The sequence below is a fragment of the Rhinopithecus roxellana genome, chromosome 12 (genome assembly GCF_007565055.1).
Source record: "Rhinopithecus roxellana isolate Shanxi Qingling chromosome 12, ASM756505v1, whole genome shotgun sequence".
NCBI classification, from domain to species: domain Eukaryota; kingdom Metazoa; phylum Chordata; class Mammalia; order Primates; family Cercopithecidae; genus Rhinopithecus; species Rhinopithecus roxellana.
In genome coordinates, this window is record NC_044560.1 from 111,411,463 (window position 1) to 111,428,985 (window position 17,523).

Here is a 17,523-nt window from a genome sequence, read left to right on the forward strand (position 1 = left end):
ACTGCAATCTCCACCTCCTGGGTTCAAGTGATTCTCCTGCCTCAGCCTCCTGAGTGACTGGGATTATAGGCGCATGCCACCAGGCCCAGCTAAGTTTTGTATTTTTAGTAGAGACGGGGTTTCAGCAGGTTGGCTGGGCTGGTCTTCAACTCCTGACCTTAGGTGATCCACCTGCCTCGGCCTCCCAAAGTGCTGGGATTACAGGCGTGAGCCACCATGCCCGGCTGAGCCTCCACTTTTAACATCTGTGAATTGGGGGTTGTGTAGTAAAGGATTAACCTCACTCAGCTCCTGGGAGGTAACCTCTAAGCCTTTGTACTATCCTGCTTGATAAAAGTATTTTTGTTTGGGATGTTGAGGTAGGAGAATTGCTGGAACCTGGGAGGCGGAGGTTGCCGTGAGCCAAAAATCGTGCCACTGCACTCCAGCCTGGGTTAGAGTGATACTCCGTCTCAAAAAAGCTTTTAAAAGAGTATCTCTGTTTATGTGGGGACCTTGGGCCATGCAGTATCAGCTTGACCTCCAGAGGAGCTAGAGACAAGGTCGGTCATGCAGGCAGTCAGCCTGCCCATGTGACTGACCCCAATAAAAACCCTGGTCATCAAGGCTCTGGTCAGCTTCCCTGATTGCAATTCTCCATGCATGCTGGGAAAACTGAGCACTGATCTCTTGACTCCACTGGGAGAAGATGACTAGAAGCTTGCTCCTGGCATCTCCTTGCGCCTCTTCCCTTTGCTAACTTTAATCTGTATCCTTTCACTGTAACAAACCATAACCGTGAGTCTCATGGCTTTTCTGAGTTTTGTGAGTCTTTCTAGAGAATGATTGAACCTGATGTGGCCTTGGGGATCCCCAAACCAGGGGTGATTAATGGTACATGCTTCATCATGAAAGACAAGCATCAATGAGATTGTATACACACAGCACTTAATGACCACAGCCAGTGCTTACTGAACACAGATTGCGTACCAGGTTGTATGTGTCCATTAATTGGATCTGCACAACAGCTCTGGGAAGCTGATATTATGATTAATGTTTTTAACTTTTTTGGTGAAATGTACGTTCAGGAATGTATGAACATAGGTTATAGCTTTAAAAAAAGACTTACAATGTGAGAGCCGGGTGCCGTGGCTCATGCCTGAAATCCCAGCACTTTGGGAGGCCGAGGTGGGAGGACTGCTTGAGTCCAGGGGTTCAAGACCAGCCTGGGTAACACAGTGAGACTCTGTCTCTACCAAAAAAACAATTAAAAATCACCCTCCCAGCTACTTGGGAGGTGGAGGAAGCAATTGCCACAAAAGCCGTTAAGTAGCTCATCTTGGATCACAAAGCCCAATGTCCTGAACCCAGGGATCTTTGCTCTAGAGCCCCTGTTTTCCCCAGCACGTGGTGATTACCTAGTAAGTGCAGGCTGTTGTGCTGAGGATTGTTGGGGGCTGTTATTGGGGGTTCGCCTCCCGTTACCGTTACTCTGAACTCTGTCCCCATTTGTTAATAATTAATTGCCCCCAAGGAGCCTGTGATCCTGAGGCTTTGCCCAGTTAATCAGTCACTGCCCCCAGTCTGGGCAAGGGGCAATTGGTGAACCTGCTGCCTCCAGAGCACCTTCCCTGGTGTGGAGGCAGCCAGGGACCCAGAATGCTCCGGACCTGTTACCTGCTCTGTTCCCAAGCTGGTCCCCTGGTGAGGGGCTGGCAGCCCCTGAGCTTTGATGGTGGCGCCTTCCACCTCAAGGGCACAGGAGAGCTGACACGGGCCTTACTGGTTCTCCGGCTGTGTGCCTGGCCCCCACTGGTCACTCACGGGCTGGCGGTGAGCAGTGATCCCGAGGACCAGCCTGGAGGCTCCCCATAGCCTGACGCTGAGCCCTCGCTCTCTGTCACCCAGCTCCAGGCCTGGTCTCAGCGACTCCTGGGCTCCCGGCTCTCAGGCGCGTTTCTCCGAGCATCCATCTATGGGCAGTTTGTGGCTGGTGAGACGGCAGAGGAGGTGAGGGGCTGCGTGCAGCAGCTGCGGACCCTCAGCCTCCAACCACTGCTGGCAGTGCCCACTGAGGAGGAGCCGGACTCTGCTGCCAAGAGCGGGTGAGTAGGGAGCCAGGGCCCAGGGAGGCTGGGAGGACGCAGGAAGGGGCTTTGCAGGTTGGGACCTGATGCCTGCTGGCTGGGCAGTGAGGCCTGGTATGAGGGGAACCTCGGCGCTATGCTGCGGTGTGTGGACCTGTCGCGGGACCTCCTGGAGCCCCCCAGCCTGGCTGAGGCCAGCCTCATGCAGCTGAAGGTGACGGCGCTGACCAGCGCTCGGCTCTGTGTAAGGACTGCAAAGATGGGGGTGCCAGGAGGGCACGGCTGCCCACCGGGCTCCCCTCACCACCCCACCTACCACCCCATTTCAGAAGGAGCTAGCCTCATGGGTCAGAAGGCCAGGAGCCTCCTTGGAGCTGAGCCCCGAGAGGCTGGCTGAAGCCATGGACTCTGGGCAGGTAAGGATCTCAAGCGGGACTGTCGGGGACAGAGTGCCTTGGACTCAGATGCGGCCACACGGCACACCAGATGTTCAAAATGCTCACGGCCACCTCCAGCCTTGGAACAGCCAGCAGAAATGCAGCTGTAGCTCCCAGGCATGGCTGAAATGGATGGAATCAGGGTCATCTGGGTTCTCAGGGAGGAGCCTAGAGGCTGGAGGCTCTCAGAGGAGGGACTGGGATAGAAGCTGTTTATCAACTAGAAGAAGGTACATCAATGTGTCCTCAGTCAACACAGCTGCACGGGTGTGAGCTGGCTGGGTATAAGTTCTGATTAGGCCAGTGGGATCTTAGTTTGTTCATTCAATCATTATTTTCTTTTTATCTCTATATTCTATTTCAACCCTACTCCATCTTTTTTTCTTTCTTTCTCTCTCCTTCCTTTTTCTTTCTCTCTCTCTCCTTCCTTCCTTCCTTCTTTTCTTTTTCATTCTCTCTCCCCTCCCTCCCTCCCTCCCTCCCTCCCTCCCTCCCTCCCTCCTTCCTTCCTTCCTTCCTTCCTTCCTTCCTTCCTTCCTTCCTTCCTTCCTTCTCTCTCTCCTCCCTCCTCTCTCTCTCTCTCTCTGTCTTACTGTGTTGCACAGGCTGGTCTCTAACTCATGGCCTCAAGCAGTCCCCCAGCCTCAGCCTCCCGAAGTTCTGGGATTATAGGTGTGAACCATCACACCCAGCCTCCTGTCTTGTATAATGCATATCTTTTTGTTTCTATGATTTTGTTTTGCCAGGTGTATACCATTCGTGGGGGGCATATTTTCCCCAATATTCTTTTATAAAAATTTTCCAATATACAGAAAAGTAAAAAGAATTGTACATGAACATCCATGTACCTGCCACCTTTAACTATACTTGCTTTAAATCATATCTATCCCTCTATTCCTCTATCCATCCATCAATTCATCTTATTTTTTGGTGCATTTCAAAGTAAATTGCAGACATCCCAGTATGTTTTCCCCCTGAATGCTTCAGGATGTGAATAATGGTCTCATTAATTAGAGCCCAATAATTATTCCCAGTACTTTTTTCTTTCAAGGTAAAACAACGAACTACACACATTGTAAATGTGCCCCTTGATGAACCTTGACCAAAACACACACTTGAGCAATCCAGATCCCTATCAAGATTTAGAACATGGCCGGGAGCGGTGGCTCACGCCTGTAATCTCAACACTTTGAGGCTGAGGCAGATGGATTACTGAAGGTCAGGAGTTTAAGAACAGCCTGGCCAACATCGTGAAACCCTGTCTCTACTAGACATACAAAATTAGCCAGGCGTGGTGGCATGCGCCTGTAATCCCAGCTACTGGGGAGGCTGAGGCAAAAGAATCACTTGAACCCGGGAGGCGGAGTTTGCAATGAGCCAAGATCATGCCATTGCACTCTAGCCTGGGCAAAAAGATCAAAATTCTGTCTCAAAAAAAGAAAAAGAAAAAGAAAAAGATTTAGAACATTTCCATCACTGCGAAGTTCCCTCCTGCCCATCTCCATCAATCGAGAGAATGTTTTAAATTTACACAAAAGCATTGTATCAGCTATCTCACTCTACTTCTTATTTTTTCCACTGATATTAAGATCCACACAAAGTTTTGTTTTGGTTTTGTTTTTGTTTTTATACAGGGTCTCTCTCTGTCACCCAGGCTGGAGTGCAGTGGCATGATCACAGCTCACTGTAGCCTCGAACTCCTGAGCTCTAGCAATCCTCCCACCTAAGCCTCCCAAGTAGCTGGGATTACAGGAATGAACCACCATGTCCAGCTAATTTTAAAAATTTTTTGTAGAAAAAGGGTCGCACTGTATTTCACAGGCTGGTGCCTCAAGAATCCTCTTGCCACTGGCTGCTGCATGGTTTACCTCTCCTGGGGTGAACCCCTGGGTGGCCTCTGTGTCTCCACCCTCCCAAACAATGCTACAGTGCACATGCTGATGTTTCTTTTTCTAATTTTTTTATTTGTAATTTTTATTTATCTATTTATTATTATTATTTTAAGACAGAGTCTTGCTCTGTCGCCCAGGCTGGAGTGCAGGGGCGTGATCTCGGCTCACTGCGAGCTCTGCCTCCCAGGTTCTCCTGCTTCAGCCTCCCGAGTAGCTGGGATTACAAGCGCCCGCCATCACGCCTGGCTAATTTTTGTATTTTTAGTAGAGATTAGGCTTCACCATGTTGGCCAGGCTGCTCTCGAACTCCTGGCCTCAGGTGAAACGCCCGCCTCAGCCTCCCAAAGTGCTGGGATTATAGACGTGAGCCACTAAGCTCAGCTCCTTTTTTTTTTTTTTTTTTTTTTGAGACGGAGTCTCACTCTGTCTCCCAGGCTGGAGTGCAGTGGCCAGATCTCAGCTTACTGCAAGCTCTGCCTCCTGGGTTTACGCCATTCTCCTGCCTCAGCCTCCTGAGTAGCTGGGACTACAGGCACCCGCCACCTCACCTGGCTAGTTTTTTGTATTTTTTAGTAGAGACGGGGTTTCACCGTGTTAGCCAGGATGGTCTCGATCTCCTGACCTCGTGATCCGCCCGTCTCGGCCTCCCAAATTGCTGGTATTACAGGCTTGAGCCACCGCTCCTGGCCTTTTTTTTTTTTTTTTTTTTTTTGTCGGGGGCGGGGGATGGCATCTGGCTCTGTTGCCCAGGCTGGAGTGCAGTGGTACAATCTCCGCTCGCTGCAACCTCCGCCTTCCAGGTTCAAGCTATTCTCCTGCTCCAGCGTCCTGAGTAGCTGGAACTATAGGTGCGTGCCACCACGCCCAGCTAAGTTTTGTATTTTTAGTAGAAATGGGGTTTCACTATGTTGGCCAGGCTGGTCTTGAACTCCTGACCTCGTGATCCGCCTGCCTTGGCCTCCCAAAGTGTTGGGATTACAGGCGTAAGCCACTGTACCTGGCCTTATTTGTAATTTATAAAGTGTGTCAGAGAACACATAGAAACAAGATTTCATGGTTCAGAAACTCAGCTTTGGAGAGTAAGGAGTTCATCTCTTCATGAGCTTTAGTTTATTCCTGTGGGGAGAGTGACAACAACTTCTTGGTGGTTTTAAGCATTAAAACAGGCTGGGTGCAGTGCCTCATGCCTGTAATCTGCATTTTGGGAGGCTGAAATTGGAGGCTTACCTGAGCCCAGGAGTTCAAGACCTGCCCAGGCAACATAGTGAGACCCCATTTCTACAAAAAATGAAAAACTTAGCCTGTGTGCTGGTGCACACCTGGTGTGGAGGCTAAGGCAGGAGGATCACTTGAGCTCAGGAGGTCAATACTAGCCTGAGTAATACAGTAAGCCCTCATCTTTACAAAAACATTCTTAAAATTAGCTGGATGTGGTGGCAGGCACCTGTAATCCTTGCTTCTCTGCAGGTTAAGGTGGGAGGATTGCTTAAGCTGGCAAGTTTGAGGCTGCAGTGAGCTAAAAATTGTGCCACTTCACTCCAGCCTGGGCGACAGAATGAGAGACCCTGTCTCTAAAAAAAAAAAAAGAAAAAGAAAAAGAAAGAAAGAGGGCCAGGTGCCGTAGCTCATGCCTGTAATCCCAGCACTTTGAGAGGCTAAGTGGGGGTGGATCACTTGAGGTCAGGAGTTTGAGACCAGCCTGGACAATGTGGTAAAACCCCATCTCTACTAAAAATACAAAAAATTATCCAGAAGTGGTGGCACTTGCCTGTAGTCCCAGTTACTCAGGAGGCTGAGGCAGGAGAATCACTTGAACTCACACTACTGCACTCTTGCCTGGGAGACAGAGTGAGACCCTGTCTCAAAAAAAAAAAAGGAAGGAAAGGAAGGAAGGAAGGGAGGGAGGGAAGGAAAAGAGAGAAAGACCCAGGCTCTGGAAAGGCTGAGGTTCAGACCTCAGGTCTGCCCTGAGTTAGCTGTGTGACTTTTGACAAGTGACTTCCTGCTCTGTGCCTCAGTTTCCCCATCTAGAAAATGGGGGACAATAACAGTTGCTACATCAGAGGGTGGTAAAGATTAAATGAGTTAAATATTTGGTGGGTGTCTGAAATAGCTCCCTAAGGGCCTGAGACTATGCCCCAAGTCAAGGGGAAGACAATCCTCTGTTGGAGGAAGAGGAAACCAGGCTGCTGCCCCCAGCTTTTCCCTCCTCCAGGAGGCAGCATTCTCCCCACCATGGGAGGGTTGCAGCTTCCAGCCCAACCTGCCTCCAGATTCCATGAGCAAGCCTAGGCCTGTCATCCGTGTCGACTTTATTGGATATAATAAAGCTTTCAGCCCCACCTGTTCCTCTTTCTTCCATTTCCCAACTTCTTTGAACCCAGCCAGACTCCCTGGAGTCACCAGCAGCTCATATTCAGCCAGATGAATCTGCATAAGACTGTGAGTTAGGAATAATTTTTACTTCCATGTTACAACCGTATCCACTCCCGAAGTGTTTGCTGAACATCTGTCTTGTTCCAGACACGGTGCTAGGGGCCGAGGAGGCATGAAGGCGAAATCCCTGACCTCGAGGCACTTCCTTGCAAGTCAGGGGCAAGAGACAATAATTAAAACCAAAGTCAGAATCCCAGCACTTTGGGAGGCTGAGGTGGGAGGATCGCTTGAGCCCCGGAGTCTGAGACCAGCCTGGGCAACATAGGAAGACCTTGACTCTACAAATAGTAAAAAATTAGCCAGGCGTGGTGGTGGGTGCCTGTGGTCCTAGGTACTTGGGAGGCTGAAGCAGGAGGATTACTTGAGCTGGGGAGGTAGAGGCTGCAATGAGCCATGATCGCACCACTGCATTCCAGCCTGGGCAACACAGCAAGACTCTGTCTCAACAAAACAAAACAAAAATCAGTACGTAACAAGTAGGGGAAAATAAGGCTGAGGAACAGGAAAAGAAGTTGCCAATGTATAGCTGGGAAACCATGTTGAGAAAGTGGCATTAGAGCAAATACTTGAAGGAAACATGGTAGCAGGTAGAGGCCTGGAGGTGGGAAGTTCCCCATTGTGTTCAAAGAGTAGCAGGGAGAGCTGGGCACGGTGGCTGGCTCACGCCTGTAATCCCAGCACTTTGGGAGCTCAAGGTGGGTGGATCACTTGAGGTCAGGAGTTTGAGACCAGCCTGGGCAACATGGTGAAACCCCGTCTCTACTAAAAGTACAAATATTAGGCGGGCATGGTGGTGAGCACCTGTAATCCCAGCTACTTGGGAGGCTGAAGCAGGAGAATCACTTGAATCCAGGAGGCGGAGGTTGCAGTGAGCTGAGATCATGCCACTGCACTCCAACCTGAGCAGCAGAGCAATACTCCATCTCAAAAAACAAACAAACAAAAACTGAGGCCCAGAAAGGTTATATAACTTACCCAAGTCACACAATAGGTGGTGGAGCCTGGATTCAAACCCTGATTCTAGGCTCATAACTCCCTCAGTTAAAAGTACCTAACTGATATTGCTCATTTTTAGATTTCTAGCAACTTCTAAGCTTTTTCCCACTTCCCCTGCTGCCCCCTAGAACCTCCAGGTCTCCTGCCTCAACGAGGAGCAGAACCAGCACCTCCAGGCCTCCCTCAGCCGCTTGCATCGCGTGGCCCAGGTAACCCCTCCTGCTGGGGCCTGGCTCCACTGCCCCTGCTGGACATGCAGGACCCTGACCACCATCTCTGTTACCCTCAGTATGCCCGGGCCCAGCACGTGCGGCTCCTGGTGGATGCGGAGTACACCTCACTGAACCCTGCGCTCTCGCTGCTGGTGGCTGCCCTGGCCGTGCGCTGGAACAGCCCAGGGGAAGGCGGGCCCTGGGTGTGGAACACCTACCAGGCCTATCTAAAGGTGTGCAGTGTGTTCCGGGAGGTGCAGGCTGGGGTCCCCACACCCTGACCTACCAGAACCTGCCCGCGTGCCGCGTACAGGACACATTCGAGCGGCTGGGGAGGGACGCAGAGGCCGCACACAGGGCCGGCCTGGCCTTCGGAGTGAAGCTGGTACGAGGTGCCTATCTGGACAAGGAGAGAGCGGTGGCCCAGCTTCATGGGATGAAGGACCCCACTCAGCCTGACTATGAGGCCACCAGTCAGAGGTAGGCCTGGGCCAGCCGGCCTCTGCAGGAAATAACACCTAATGGTCGGGTGCAGTGACTCATACCTGTAATCCCAGTGCTTTGAGAGGCTGAAGCTAGAGATTTACTTGAGAACAGGAGTTGAAGACCAGCCTGGGCAACACAGGGAGACCTCATCTCTAAAAAACTTTAACAATAGCCGGGTGTGATAGCACGTGCCTGTAGTTCAGCTACTTAGGAGGCTGAGGTGGGAGGATCACTTGAGGCCAGGAGTTCAAGGCTGCAGCGAGCCATGACTGCACCACCACACTTCAGCCTGGGCAACAGAGTGAGACTCTGTCTCAAAACAAACACACAAACAAACAAAAAAACCAAAAAGAAACGCCTACAGTGGCCTCTGAGCCCCACATGCTCTGGTCCGTGTCACTTCCCTAACTTTCTCTTCCTCTCCCTCACTCCACTGCAGCCACACTGGCCTCCTCCATGATACCCAGGGGCTTGGCATTTCCTGTTCCCACTGCCTGGGACATTCCCACTGCAGACAGCAGCATGGCCCCATCCCTCACCTCCTTATATCTTTACTTCTTGGTACCTTCTCTAGGGGCCACAGGGACTCACCCAGGTTACAGAGCAGGTGGCCTAGCCATGCTTGGAATCTAGGCTCATGTCCGAGATCTGCAGGGGCTCCAAGGCACGTTTGTGTACCATTGGCTTAACTGGCACCAAGCCAGGCACAGTGGTGTGTGCCTGTTATCCCAACTATTTGGGAGGCTAAGGTAGGAAGATTGCTTGAGCCCAATATGAGCAACATAGCAAGATCCCATCTGTAAAAACATTAAAAATAAAAAATTATGGCCAGGCATGGTGGCTTACGCTTGTAATCCCAGCACTTTGGGAGGCTGAGGCAGGCAGATCACTTGAGGTCAGGAGTTTTGAGACCAGCCTAGCCAACATGGTAAAACCCTGTCTCTACTAAAAATACAAAAATTAGCTAGGTGTGGTGGCTTGCACTGGTAATCCCAGCTACTTGGGAGGCTAAGGCAGGAAAATCACTTGAACCCAGGAGGCAAAGGTTGCAGTGAGCCAAGATTGTGCCACTGAACTCCAGCCTGGGTGACAGAGTGAGACTCTGTCTCAAAATAATAATAATAATAATAATAATAATAATAATAATAATAATAATAATAATTTGCACTATTATTTTAAAAATTGAAATATAATTCACATATCATAGAATTCACAATTTTAAAATGTACAATTCAGCAGAGTTTAGTATATTCCCAAAATTGCGCAACCGTCACCACTCTTTGATTCCAGAATATTTTCATCACCCCAAAAAGTAACCTCATACCAGTAAGAAGTCAGTCACTTTCTGTTCCCTCCTCCCCTCAGCCCCTGGAAACCACAAACCTACTTTTTGTCTCTGTGGATTTGCCTATTCTAGACATTTCATATAAATGGAATCACACAATATGTGACCTTGTATATTTGGCTTTTTTCATTTGTTTTTTAACTTATTTTTGAGACAGGGTCGTACTCTGTCTCCCAGGCTGGAGTGCAGTGGTGCGATCTTGGCTTGCTGCAGCCTTGACTCCCCAGGCCCAAGCCATCCTCCCACCTCAGTCTCCCAAGTAGCTGAGACCAACAGCGCACACCACCATGTCCAACAATTTTTTTTTTTTTTGTAGACACGGGTTCTCCCTATGTTGCCCAGGCTAGTCTCGAACTCCTAGGTTCAAGCAGCCCTCCTGCCTTGGCCTCCCCAAGTGCTGGGATTATAGGCATGAGCAGCATGTCCAGCCTCGACTGTGCATTTTAAAGGCAGAATAGCCTACCGATAAGGAACCTGGGCTCTGGAGCATCAGACAGCCTGAGTTCAAATCCCAGCCTGGTCACCTCTAGCTGTGTGACCTGGGGACGAGAGATGGAATGCTTCTCAGTTTCAGTCTCCCCACTCTGTAAAAAGGGAATAGGAACATCTGCCTCCCGGAGCTGATTTGAGAATTAAATGAGTGATTAGCTTTTTCCAAAGGAAACAGAATTCTGCACAAAGGGTTTTAACTAAAGGAAATTTGGTGAAGGGGCTGTTTATAGAAGCGTCAGGGACCAGGCGCAGGGCCTCACACCTGTAATCGCAGCAGTTTGGGAGGCCAAGATGGGAGGATCGCTTGAGCCCAGGAGTTGGAGGATTCAGTGAGCTGAGATCGCGCCACTGCACTCCAACCTCGGCAACAGAGTGAGACCCAGTCTCTAAAAAAAACAAACAAACAAAAAAACAAAACAAAACAAAAAAAACCCAAAAAGGAAGTGTGGGCAAAGTCAGGGAAGTTATTAGAAGCTATTTATTTTTTTCTTTTTTTTTGAGATGGAGTCTCGCTCTGTCGCCCCGGCTGGAGTGCAGTGGCACGATCTCGACTCACTGCAAGCTCTGCCTCCCGGGTTCACGCTATTCTCCTGCCTCAGCCTCCCATGTAGCTGGGACTAAGGGCGCCCGCCACCGCGCCCGACTAATTTTTTGTATTTTTAGTAGAGATGGGGTTTCACTGTGTTAGCCAGGATGGTCTCAATCTCCTGACCTCGTGATCCTCCCGTCTTGGCCTCCCAAAGTGCTGGGATTACAGGCGTGAGCCACTGTGCCCGGCCTAGGAAGCTATTTCGACCCCTATGCTGTAGTTGAAGGAGAGGGGCCACCTTAGGGACCTGTGGTCACACAGAGAGCACAGTCAGGGTGAGCAGGGAGGGGCTGAGGTGAGACACCCACACTCCTTCCTGCACATGACTCCATGGGGGATGTGGGGCAAAAGTGTCAGCTTCCTGAGGGGCAGAGAAGGGTGGAAAACAGGTCTGGGGGGCGATGGGGAAGACCCACAGAGGATGTGAAGTACATAGGGTGGCCCGTGGCCTGCAGCATGTTTGCAAGGCATTTGCCAGTCTTTTTCCTCTTCCATATCAGTACCCAGACAGTGTCCTCCTTCCTTTTCAGTTTCCTTAGCCAGTTCCCCATTTATGGACATCTGGGCTGTTGCTAGTGATGTTCTGTTGACAACGCAGCAGTGATAACCGTGGGGAAATGTCATCTCGTGCACATGATGTGACCCTCTCCTGTGAGACTGTTGCCACTGTCCCACAAAGACTTCATACCCCTCTTATCTCACACCATCCTCACAACAGTGCTGCTCGGAAACTCACAGTGACAAGAGACTAACATGGGGCTGGGCGCGGTGGCTCACGCCTGTAATCCCAGCACTTTGGGAGGCTGAGGTGGGCAGATCACCTGAGGTCAGGAGTTTGAGACCAGCCTGACCAACATGGTGAAACCCCGTCTCTACTAAAAATACAAAAATTAGCTGGGTGTCATGGTGCATACCTGTAATCCCAGCTGCTCAGGAGGCTGAGGCAGGGGAATCACTTGAACCTGGGAGGTGGAGGTTGCGATGAGCCAAGATTACCACTGCATTCCAGCCTGGGTAAGAAAGTGAGACTCCATCTCAAAAACAAACAAACAAAACCCCCCCCAAAAAACCTAAAAGATGAAAGTGGCTCAGAGAAGGGATGTCCCTTACAACTGGTGCAGATGGAACAGGGTACTGGTTCCAGAGACCCCTCGCTTAGCAGCACCCCACCCACCCCAGTCCCTGGGGCCTGAGCCTCGCTTACCAGGTGAGCTGAACAGAGCATCTCCCTTCAGTTACAGCCGCTGCCTGGAACTGATGCTGACGCGCGTGGCCCGCCATGGCCCCATGTGCCACCTCATGGTGGCTTCCCACAATGAGGAATCTGTTCGCCAGGCAACCAAGCGGTATGAGGTGGAGGGATGGGCGGGAAATAGGTGCCCACAAAAGGGCCCTCGCTTCCTCTCCCTTGCTCGAATGCCAGAGATGGACAGAGGTGTTCTGGGGAGAATTTTGAAAATATTTAAAGCTGGGCACGGTGGCTCACGCCTGTAATCCCAGCACTTTGGGAGGCCGAGGTGGGCGGATCACGAGGTCAGGAGATCGAGACCATCCTGGCTAACATGGTGAAACCCCGTCTCTACTAAAATATACAAAAAAGTGAGCCAGGTGTGGTGGCGGGCGCCTGTAGTCCCAGCTACTTGGGAGGCTGAGGCAGGAGAATGGCTTGAACCTGGGAGGCAGAGCTTGCAGTGAGCCGAGATTGCGCACCTGCACTCCAGCCTGGGTGACAGAGCAAGACTCTGTCTCAAAAACAAACAAAAAACAACAACAACAACAACAAAAATTTATAGCCGGGCATGGTTGGCACATGCCTATAATCCCAGCACTTTGGGAGGCTGAGGCGGAGGACTGTTTGAGACCAGCCTGGGAAACACAGAAAGATCCCATTTCTACATCAAATTAAAAAAAAAAAAAAAAAAAAAAAGCTGGGTGTGGTGGCACACACCCGTAGTCCCAGCTATTTGGGAGGCTGAGGTGGAAGGATCACTCGAGCCCAGGAGGTTGAGGCTGCAGTGAGCAGTGCTTGAGCCACTGCACTCCGGCCTGGATAACAAAGCAAGACCCTACCTCTTCAAACAAACAAACAAACACACACATTAACCCCTGCTATACCTGTAGGTCCTTATAGGTCCCAGATGGACAAGATGTCGCCCCTTATTTGCTGGGGCATAAGAAGGTCTGAGGGCTCCAGGGAAGTGGCTGGGAGTCCCTGGGGGACCTTCAAGGAATGCAAAGGACTTATTATTATGTATCATTGAGTTTGGAAATACTTCAATATTTGAATTACTGGAGCTGCCATATGGGTGCATAGTGGCTGACTCTAAGCTCTAGATGCAGCCACGGTCTGGAGTGATGATGTGGTCTTTTCTGCAGCATGTGGGAGCTGGGCATTCCTCTGGATGGGACTGTCTGTTTCGGACAACTTCTGGGCATGTGTGACCACGTCTCTCTGGCACTGGGTATGTGAATGTCTCCCCCACCCCCACCAAGCCCCAGGCCTCACTCCCTCCCAGCCAGAGCCCTTCTCCTATTCCCAACCAAGGCCCAGCCTCCAGATCCTTCCAGAGAGATCTGTCATTCCAGTGTCTGTGGGCCTTCCAAGGCTGTGTCTCTGTGTCTGTCGTCTGTCATCTCTGCTGGTTCTTGGTCATGGTGTATTATTTCTTGTGTGTTTTGTTATCTTTACTCCTTTTGCTCCTCAGGGCCTGACACCAGATAATTAACGTTTCCTTCTGCCAGGTGCTAAGCAGAACAAAATCACTTTATCCTAAATTCACAGCTTGAGGTTTCTTGAGACACCCCACTGGTGCAAATTTGAACTACAAATACATAAGGGGGTTAACCCATAGCCCCAACTTCGCCGAGGTGGATTTTTCTGTTTTGTTCCTTGATCTGTTTACAACCAAGACCATTTCCTGGGACTGGGGGAAGGTTGCAATGTTGACTTTTTATTAACTCTTACTCTGAGGGTGTAGCTTTTTGGGTTCTGGCTTAACTTGAGGAAGTTCTCCCTTATAACTCTCACCTCAGTCAGGCTTGAAGTCTGACTCAATGTCCTCTCAAAACTCTGTGAAGTCATCAAATAGCAGCTCGGTTTTGCTTTCAGGGTAGAAGTGGCTTACTGTGTGTCCCTTCTCTCTCTGGGTTCTCATTTTCTTATTTATTTATTTATTTATTTAGAGACAGAGTCTTGCTCCATTACTCAGGCTGGAGTCCAGTGGTGCCATCTTGGCTCACTGCAACCTTTGCCTCCTGGGTTCAAGCAATTCTCCTGCCTCAGCCTCCCAAGTAGTTGGGACTACAGGCACCTGCCACCATGCCTGGCTAATTTTTGTATTTTTAGTAGAGACGGTTTCACCGTGTTGGCCAGGCTGGTCTCGAACTCTTGAACTCAGGTGATCTGCCCCCCCTCAGCCTCCCAAAGTGCTGGGATTACAGGCATGAGCCACCATACCTGCCCTCACTTTCTCTTGATTCTTGGATTAGTAAATTCCTTACTCTCTTGGCAGCATTTTAATAACTAGCATTAAATAACATTTAAAAGATTTTTTTAAAATGCAAGCTGGATGCAGTGGATCATGCCTGTAATCCCAGCATTTTGGGAGGCCAAGGCATGAGGATCACTTGAGCCCAGGAGTTTGAGGCCAGCCAGGGCAATATAGTGAGATTCCACCTCTACAAATAATAAGAACAATTAGCTGGGGCAGGGCGTAGTGGCTCACACCTGCAACCCCAGTACTTTGGGAGGCCCACGTGGGTGGATCACTTGAGGTCAGGAGTTCGAGACCAGCCTGGCCAACATGGTGAAACCCTGTCTCTACTAAAACTACAAAAATTGGCTGGGCATGGTGGTGCATGCCTGTAATCCCAGCTACTGGGGAGGCTGAGGCAGGATAATCACTTGAACCCAGGAGGCGGAGGTTGTAGTGAGCTAGGATGATGCCACTGCACTCCAGCCTGGGCGACAGAGCCAGATTCTGTCTCAAAAACAAAATAAATAGGCCAGGTGCGGTGGCTCACGCCTGTAATCCCAGCACTCTGGGAAGCCGAGGCAGGCGGATCACCTGAGGTCAGGAGTTCAAGACCAGCCTGGCAAACATGGTAAGACCCCTGTCTCTACTAAAAATACAAAAATTAGCCAGGCATAGTGACACACGCCTGTAATCCCAGCCACTCAGGAGGCTGAAGCAGGAGGAGAATCACTTGAACCTGGGAGGCGGAGGTTGCAATGAGCGGAGACTGTGCCACTGCACTCCATCCTGGGCAACAGAGCGAGACTCTGTCTCAGAAAAACACCAAAAATGAAAAAACAAAACCCACTCTCCCTGCAGGGCAGGCCGGCTATGTAGTATATAAATCCATCCCCTATGGCTCCTTGGAGGAGGTAATCCCCTACCTGATCCGGAGGGCTCAGGAAAACCGGAGCGTGCTTCAGGGTGTCCGCAGGGAACAGGAGCTGCTCAGCCAAGAACTGTGGCGGCGGCTGCTGCCAGGATGCCGAAGGATACCCCACTAGCACCCCTGAGGGGGTCATGTGGTCAATAAAGGTCCTTAGGCACTGCCTAAGCTGCTGTCCTGCACTGACACCGCCTCCTTGTGGAAGGGCTCATCTTGACCTCAGCCAGCCCAAGCTAGGGGTTTTGCAGTTCAAGAGAGATCGTTAGGCTGGGAGTGGTGGCCCTTGCCTATAATCCCAGTGCTTTGGGAGGCCAAGGTGGGAGGCTTCCTTCAGTCTAGGAGTTCGAGACCAGCCTGGGCAACATAGCAATATTCTTTCTCTACAACAAATTAAATCAGTAGGGCATGGTGGTACGTGCCTGTGGTCCCAGCTCAGGAGGCTGAGGCGGGAGGATCACTTGAGCCCAGGGGTTTGAGGCTGCAGTGACCTATGACTGTATCCAAACTGTTCTCCAGTCTGGGTGACAGAAAGAGACTGTGTTTCAAAAAATAAAGAGGTTGAGCGCGGTGGCTCACACCTGTAATCCCAGCACTTTGGGAGGCTGAGGCGGGTGGATCATGAGGTCAGGAGATCAAGACCATCCTGGCTAACACAGTGAAATCCCGTCTCTACTAAAAATACAAAAAAAAAAAAAAAAATTTAGCCGGGCGTGGTGGTGGGCACCTGTAGTCCCAGCTTCTTGGGAGGCTGAGGCAGGAGAATGGCATGAATCCAGGAGGCAGAGCTTGCAGTGAGCTGAGATCATGCCACTGCACTCCAGCCTGGACAACAGAGCGAGACTCTGTCTCAAAGGAAAAGAAAAGAAAAGAAAAAGATCGTTAGACACCCATTGAGAATAATAAGGGCACTGATGGAGGACTAAGGAAGCCTCCCCCACCTCTGAGGCAGCCCATCCGGGTTGGGTCTGACCAGTGACTGATGCAGAACTTTCTTCATCCCAGGGGATGCCTAAAGGAAGGGCACACATGGGGAGCAAACACCAAGGCACTGAAGTCAAGGGGCTTGGCCCAGGCCAAGTGGCCAGAGAGGGACAGAAGAAAGAGCCAAGCCATTCTGTCAGTTAATAAGCGTTGAATGAAACTAAGCACAGTGGCTCATGCCTGTAATCCCAGCACTTTGGGAGACCAAGGCAGGTGGATTGCTTGAGGTCAGGAGTTTGAGACCAGTCTGGGCAACATAGTGAAACCTCATATCTCTCAAAAAAAGAAAGAAAGAAAGAAAGAAAGAAAGAAAGAAAGAAATTAGCTAGCCAGGCGCGGTGGCTCACACCTGTAATCCCAGCACTTTGGGAGGCTGAGGCAGATGGATCACGAGGTCAAGAGATTGAAACCATCCTGGCCAACGTGGTGAAACCCCATCTCTACTAAAAATACAAAAATTAGCCTGGCGAGGTGGCACTCACCAGTAGTCCCAGCTACTTGGGAGGCTGAGGCAGGAGAATCGCTTCAACCTGGGAGGTGGAGGTTTCAGTGAGCCAAGATAGTGCCACTGCACTCCAGCCTGACGACAGAGTGAGACTCCATCTTAAAAAAAAAATTAGCTAGGTGTGGTGGGTGGCCTGTGCCTGTGGTCCCAGCTACTTGGGAGGCTGAGGCAGGAGGTTGGCTTGAGCCCTAGAGGTGGAGGCTGGAGTGAGCTATGATCTCACCACTGCACACCAGCCTGGGCAACAGAGTGAGATCCTGTCTGAGAAAAACGCCAGGTACAGTGGTTCATGCCTGTAATCCCAGCACTTTGGGAGGCCAAGGGGGGCAGAAGTCAGGAGTTGGAGGCCAACCTGGCCAACATGGTGAAACTCTGTGTCTACTAAAAATACAAAAATTAGCTGGGCGTGGTGGTGTGAGCCTGTAATCCCAGCTACTCGGGAGGCTGAGGTAGGAGAATCGCTTGAACCTGGGAGATGAAGGTTGCGGTGAGCCGAGATCACGCCACTGCACCCCAGCCTGGGCAACAGAGTGAGAATAAAAGCACTGAATGAGGCCTCCTTTGAGCTAGGTTCTGGGGTGAACAATGCTGTGAACACAACAGTGACAAGAACGACCCCAGGTCCTGCCTTACAGAGCTTAGTCCGGTGTGGGTAGACAGCCCCATCCTCAGACAGTGACAGCTC

At 50.7% G+C, this 17,523-nt stretch overlaps 1 protein-coding gene across 2 annotated transcripts; it reads left to right on the forward strand.

Annotated features, from left to right (window-relative positions):
- Positions 1 to 1,567: 1,567 nt before the first annotated feature.
- On the forward strand, positions 1,568 to 15,520 carry PRODH2 (proline dehydrogenase 2). Of its 2 annotated transcripts, none has more exons than XM_030941784.1 (10): positions 1,568 to 1,812; positions 1,888 to 2,084; positions 2,172 to 2,310; positions 2,396 to 2,482; positions 7,956 to 8,036; positions 8,117 to 8,272; positions 8,353 to 8,519; positions 12,187 to 12,297; positions 13,328 to 13,413; positions 15,286 to 15,520. In XM_030941784.1, exons 1-10 carry the CDS (start codon positions 1,639 to 1,641, stop codon positions 15,468 to 15,470), a joined length of 1,383 nt encoding a protein of 460 aa, XP_030797644.1. In that variant the 5' UTR covers positions 1,568 to 1,638; the 3' UTR covers positions 15,471 to 15,520. The 2 variants fall into 2 exon arrangements, with proteins under 2 accessions (XP_030797644.1, XP_030797645.1); XM_030941785.1 differs by having other exon boundaries at positions 1,568 to 1,683.
- The last annotated feature ends 2,003 nt before the right edge of the window (positions 15,521 to 17,523 follow it).

What these genes read in the sequence shown, in the direction of transcription:
- PRODH2 (XM_030941784.1), top strand. Translation starts at nt 1,639, where the DNA reads ATGCTCCGGACCTGTTACCTGCTCTGTTCCCAAGCTGGTCCCCTGGTG. An exon ending in TGGTCACTCACGGGCTGGCG is followed by an intron (nt 1,813 to 1,887) that starts GTGAGCAGTGAT and finishes TCTGTCACCCAG; the next exon opens with CTCCAGGCCTGGTCTCAGCG. An exon ending in GCTTGCATCGCGTGGCCCAG is followed by an intron (nt 8,037 to 8,116) that starts GTAACCCCTCCT and finishes TGTTACCCTCAG; the next exon opens with TATGCCCGGGCCCAGCACGT.